This window comes from Nematolebias whitei, chromosome 10 (genome assembly GCF_014905685.2).
Source record: "Nematolebias whitei isolate Nwh7 chromosome 10, NemWhi1, whole genome shotgun sequence".
Taxonomy (NCBI): Eukaryota; Metazoa; Chordata; class Actinopteri; order Cyprinodontiformes; family Rivulidae; genus Nematolebias; species Nematolebias whitei.
This window is the reverse complement of record NC_056507.1, coordinates 48,615,021-48,621,464: the sequence shown is the minus strand read 5'-3', so window position 1 is coordinate 48,621,464 and position 6,444 is coordinate 48,615,021. Positions and strand designations below refer to the sequence as shown.

At 43.7% G+C, this 6,444-nt stretch overlaps 1 protein-coding gene across 1 annotated transcript in view; it reads left to right on the top strand.

Moving 5' to 3' along the window:
• spg11 (SPG11 vesicle trafficking associated, spatacsin) overlaps positions 1–6,141 on the top strand; it is a 413,741-nt gene extending 407,600 nt beyond the window's left edge. Inside the window, exons 42-43 of the mRNA XM_037683759.1 lie at positions 5,652–5,803; positions 5,883–6,141. Of these exons, the coding sequence (XP_037539687.1) occupies positions 5,652–5,803; positions 5,883–6,057 (327 nt within the window). The 3' untranslated portion in view covers positions 6,058–6,141. The remainder of the gene's footprint in view (positions 1–5,651; positions 5,804–5,882) is intronic.
• Positions 6,142–6,444: the final 303 nt, after the last annotated feature.

Here is a 6,444-nt window from a genome sequence, read left to right as displayed (position 1 = left end):
CCCCCCCCCTGCTGGCGGACGTGCCAGCTTACCTTCGCTGCGCTTCTCACCTGCCTGCCCGGAGATATCGCTTCAGACTCAGGGGAAAAGGTGCTGGTCAGCTGGTGAAGCTGAAAGCTCTGCGCACTGCATCTTCCTCTCCAGCTAGCGGTCATGGTTTTCATCGCCAGCTTCCTGTGTGCCTGGACCAGGTAACCAGCTTTAGTTGTCAGCCGTTGCGCAGCTCGGACCGACCTGGAGGGGCTGTTATTGAAAACCTGCGGCCATTAGCGCGCGCTAACTCCACCGCTGCTGGCTCCACTTTGGACAATATCCGGATGTGTTTGGTCAACGCAAGATCTGTTACCAACAAAACTTTTATCCTCAGGGATTACTTTCAAGAGCACGATTTGGACTTTCTGTGCATCACAAAGACTTGGGTGTCTCTGGGTGAGTCCAGCGCCTTGACGGAATTACTGCCACCGAACTGTCTGTATTTTAACGCCCTGCGGCCATCAGGCCGGTGCGGTGGTGGATTATTAACAATATTCAAATCAACTTTTGACTGTAAACAACTGCCCATCCCAGTTTCCCACGCCAGCTTTGAGCTGAGCATCTTTGAACTCGGACATTCACCTCCGACGTTATTTGCACTCGTCTACCACCCACCTCGATCTAAGGATTTCATAAATGAGTTTTCTGACATCTTGGCTGAAGTCACACCAAAATATGAGCATGTTTTCATTATTGGGGACTTTAATTTGCACGTGTGCTGTCACGAGAAGCCCTTGGTTAAGGACTTTTTAGATTTATTGGACTCATTTAATTTAACTCAACATGTAAACGGTCCCACCCAAGAGCGTGGACATACACTAGACCTTGTTTTAACTCATGATATGACTGTTAATAATCTTGTTATTGGTGATAATATTTTTTCAGACCACATGCCTGTCCGGTTTGAGTTCACCCTCCCCATCTAACTCCTAAGCCGTGCATTCCTGCACGTAGGACTCGGACCATTTGCCACTTCATTGCCGCACGTTTCACAGATGTTTATAACTCTGAAATGATAATTCAGCCCCCGGTGTTTCTCACCACCACTGAGGAGCTGACATCCCAGTTCAACTCTGTATGCTTAAAGACTCTGGATCATGTCGCACCTGTTAAAACCAAAAAATCAAAAATCAAAGCAGAACCTTGGCTGAGTGACGTCACCAAGGCCGTTAGGCAGCAATGTAGGAGGGCGGAGCGCAAGTGGAGGAAAGACAGGCTGCAGGTCTCTCTTCAAATACTTAAAGAGAGTTGGCGCCATTATCAGAAAACAGTAAAAGTTGCTAAATCAAAATTCTTCTCTGATATAATTACTTCAAACTCTCACAACTCACGTGTCCTCTTCTCCACCCTAAACTCTGTTCTCCACCTCACTGAACCATCACCTCTGGAAGCCTCGACTGAGCTGTGCGAGAACTTCTTACATTTCTTTTGGGAAAAAATTGCGACCACCCGGGCTCTCATTTCCCCTCCAACTCATGACCCATCCATCCCCCCTCAATCTGTAGCTCCTTTTGACCATTTTGAACCCATCACTCTATCTTCTCTAGAGCAGGTCATGTGCAACTTGAAACCTTCTGGCTCCCCCTTTGATGTGGTCCCCCCTCGACTACTAAAGGTGTTTCCAACTCTAGGTCCGTCCATTCTTGCCATAGTAAACAGTAGTTTATCCACTGGCGTGGTGCCAAAATCCTTTAAACATGCTGCTGTCCAGCCTCTCCTGAAAATAACAAACCTTGACCCCTCAGTCATTTCCAACTACTGGCCTGTCTCCAAACTCCCATTTGTTTCTAAAGTACTGGAGAAAATAGTCCAGTCCCAGTTGAAGTGCTTCCTGGAGGATCACGCCATCTTAGAGCTTTTCCAATCTGGCTTTAAACCTCTCCACAGCACTGAAACTGCCCTACTGAAGGTCTTTAACGACATCTTCAGATTCACAGATACCGGGGATTCTGTGCTGCTTGTCCTGTTGGACTCACAGCTGCCTTTGACACCATTGACCATTTCAGAGTTATAAACATCTGTGAAACGTGTGGCAGTGAAGTGGTTAATGGTCCGAGTCCTACGTGCAGGAATGCACGGCTTAGGAGTTAGATGGGGAGGGTGAACTCAAACCGGACTGGCATGTGGTCTGAAAAAACATTATCACCAATAACAAGATTATTAACAGTCATATCATGAGTTAAAACAAGGTCTAGTGTATGTCCGCGCTCTTGGGTGGGACCGTTTACATGCTGAGTTAAATTAAATGAGTCCAATAAATCTAAAAAGTCCTTAACCAAGGGCTTCTCGTGACAGCACACGTGCAAATTAATGTCCCCAATAATGAAAACATGCTCATATTTTGGTGTGATTTCAGCCAAGAAGTCAGAAAACTCATTTATGAAGTCCTTAGACCGAGGTGGACAGTAGACGAGTGCAAATAAAGTCTGAGGTGAATGTCCGAGTTCAAAGACGCTCAGCTCAAAGCTGGCACGGGAAACTGGGATGGGCAGTTGTTTATAGTCAAAAGTTGATTTGAATATTGTTAATAATCCACCACCACACCGGCCTGATGGCCGCGGGGCGTTAAAATACAGACAGTTCGGTGGCAATAATTCCATCAAGGCGCTGGACTCACCCGAAGACATCCAAGTCTCTGTGATGCACAAAAAGTCCAAATCGTGCTCTTGAGTAGTCCCTGAGGACAAAAGTTTTGTTGGTAACAGATCTTGCGTTGACCAAACACATCCGGATATTTTCCAAAGTAGAGCTAGCAGCGGTGGAGTTAGCGCGTGCTAATGGCCGCAGGTTTTCAATAACAGCCCCTCCAGGTCGGTCCGAGCTGCGCACCGGCTGACAACTCCCGTTGGTTACCTGGTCCGGGCACACAAGAGAGGATGATGCAGCGCGCAGAGCTTTCAGCTTCACCAGCTGACCAGCACGTTTTCCCCGGTGTCTGAAGCGATATCTCTGGGCAGGGAGGTGAGGAGCGTTCTGAGTTCTTGTCTGTCATAAAGTTCTTGTCTGTCATACACCAGTAGAGAGTTGATGTCACAGATGTGAAATGCAAAAAACAAAAATAATCCGAACACCATCAGCAGAGGTGGACTGCAAGCCATGTACACGGGCGCCATCTTACCGGAAATCCCCCTATTTGATCCCCTATTTGATCTAGAACGTATCTCGGCACGTGATGGTTCGTCTATAAATTCCATTTTGGACCCTCCACTCCTCCCAGCTTCTTCTCCTGCTCCATCAGCAGAATCTACACTGGCCAGATCCCTGTCGCAGCCTAGCTCCACGCAGAGCAGCACAACACAGCAACCTGCTGTACTTGGTAAGAAGCAACAATCATGTTTCACATCTCTTTATTCGTGCTGATAAGGACTTGCATTTATTTTATTTTTTAAGTAAAAAAAAAATAAAATGTAGAAAAAATACTGTTTCATACCTACTGATTCATTTATTAATTTTTTATTATATTCATTTTTTAAATCATTTTATTAGTCATTCATTTTTACTTTATCACTTTATTAATATTATTATTAGTATTCTTTTTTATGTTGCTCAAGCAGATGTAATTGAGTAAGTACAAGATAAGATAAGATAAGACAGAACTTTACTGATCCCGCAGGAAATTATTGTGCCAGAGTTTCAGTACATAGGAACAAACACAAGAATCACAAGATATAAAAATAACAGGGAATATAAAAATGCCAACAATTAAGTTCTAAACAGGTGCAGACAGAACATAACTAGTTTCTACTGACCTGTTTAAATGTAGAATATACTAAAAAAGATTGTATTATGTATAGAATCACAAAATCGATCTTCCTAACAACAAAGATCTGTCTTTGGTAGCAGCACCTTTCTTTGTTTTATGTATTTATTCAAAAACAGTATCTAGACTGAATTAACTACCTGCCATTTCTTCTTTCTAGGCAAGAGAAAGAGAAAGATGTCAAGTAAAGACCAATGTCTTGTTTCGCCGCTGAAAGAAGATGAGAAACTGAACCGGACACTATGGGAACAGCACTTGCATCTTCTATTGGAAAAAGCCCATAAGTCAAGGGAACAGGAGGCCACTGCAACAGAAAGTGGCAAGTGAACAGGAAGCAGTCCTACGAAGGGAGGAGATTGCACAGAATGCTGCCTTTTTTTTCTCTCTCTGTGCTCCGGTGAAGTCAGACTTGACTCCCGATGCTCCTTCCCCCCCCCCCCCCCCCGCTTCCCTGCTTGCTCTTTTTCATCTTGTGAACCCTTAAAGAGACTTTTTTTTGTGTGCTGCATACCTTCCTAATTCTAAGGATTTGATCAGCTGGTTTCTCAACAAAATTGATCAACTTCTCCCGACAGGAGTCAGGGTAAAGAGGACCCTCGACGGAAACAAATTGGATTCATGATGGCAACTGGATTTTGCTGTTTGGCTTGGTGAAATCAGGATTGTCTACAAATTTGTGTGGATGTGTCAAAGCTTGGCAGTGCTCAGACTGAATTATGTGGAGCTGCATCAGAGCTGGAGCAGGCTTTTATCAGGACTGTGAACTTTCTGGTAGCACCCATGAATGGTGGGAATAATCTTGGAGAACCTGTGAGCTCAACTTTCGCCGTAAGGAATCAATTCGGCTATTTGGAGTTTCCATCAGAGAACTGTATCAGTGAGACTTTTAAAAGGCAGAAACAACAATTCACGAGTTCTGTCTGACCCAAAACTGTGGCCTTGACGCTGGACTTATCTCAACTCCTCCTGGAATGTTTAGAAAAAAACAAAGATGCTTTGTCTGTCTATGCACCCCTCCCTTCCCCAAGACCGCGGACATGTGACGGAACCTCAACTGAGCTGATGAAGAACGTCACCTCTTATCTGGACAATGGCTGGGGGGGGGCTCTGGACTATGCTATGGCTTTCCCTTAAAATTCAATGTCTTCACCGCCTATATGTTCATGTATAACGTCTGTTTATGCTGCTTTGCTGTGGTAGGTTTTTTTGATGCCTCAAATCATGCCCTGTCCAAGGTGTGAGAGATCTTTTTTTATACCGTCTCTCCTCATGTTTTCTTCCCTTTTCTCATCTAAGCAGAATAATATTCTGAATAAGAATAAGAAGGCCGTGCTTTTTATAGTAGCAGCTTTGTACACTACGTCCATCTTTCGGACGACTGTACGTACATGTTCTCGTTGTGACTGAAAAATGTTGGATTGTATACCTGGATTATTGAGCATGGACTTTGTTGTTTTCAACCAGTTTGACACGACTGTCAACAAGGAAGAGGGCCGGCAATGGAGGAGGGGGCGTACCAAAGAGACCATCTTAGCACCAACATAACTAGTTTGTTCCACTTTGGAGTAAGCTGTTTGGGAAAGAATCAATTTTGTTGTGTGTTTCCTTGACTGAGGAAACCTTCCGGATCGAAGGCGAAACGTTTCGGCACAAAAAAAGAAACTGTCCAGATGACCTGACTGAAAAATGTTGGATTGTATACCTGGATTATTGAGCATGGACTTTGATGTTCTCGTTGTATCTCGGTGCAATTCTGATTCTGATTCTGTGATTCTGATCTAAAAATATGTTTGAGGAGATGAGCTCTGTCTTGTTTCTGAGCATTGCAGCCTTTCAAACACACTTTTCTGTTGGACAGGTGTTCGTCATGTCTGAGGCATACTCCTACAGTCCAGACTGGCCTGAGATTTTGCACCAGAACGTGGTCCTGAAGGGAGACTTTGTTTACCTAGAGGAACTGAAACGCCACCGTCCTCTCACCTCAACGCTATTTGAAGACATTTTCAGGAAGTAAGAGTAAACTTATACTTTAGTGCTGAGCAGACATTTCTGAGCATAGATCACATAAAACTTGATTTGTGTGTTTCAGGCTGGACGGCTCTCCCAGCACAGTCACCTCCAACGTGAAGCGCCTGCTGACCTACTGTGATGATGCATATACTTGCTACAGACTAGCCTACCAACAGAATCTGTTCGATGTCACCAAGACTCTGCTGCAGGACAACAAAACATCCAACTACCTGAATGATCGGCTTGCCTGCTGATCAGAAATAAATCAAACGGATTGCTGCCCTTTTTTCACTGTCATAAACTTCTAGCTTTATGGCCAGGACTTTTCCAGGGGGCAATCAAAGCATTTTGTTTGGCCTCCAACCTTGGTCAAAATAATCTGATTACACTTTTTTTTACTCCAAATAGTAAAAAGCATTAAATAAAATATTGTAGAAATAAAATGTTGCTGTATTAAATGATCAAAATTGTTTTCTGGCTGCTTTGTTGCAGTAAAATGACTAAATGAACAAAATGTCACAGGGAGAAAAAAAAAGCAATTTTAAGTAATTTTGTGTCAGTACTTTAGTTTCTTATCATATAATTAGGATAACAGCTGTAAGTTCTCGTGGAACTTCAGATCACTTACTTGATTCATTATA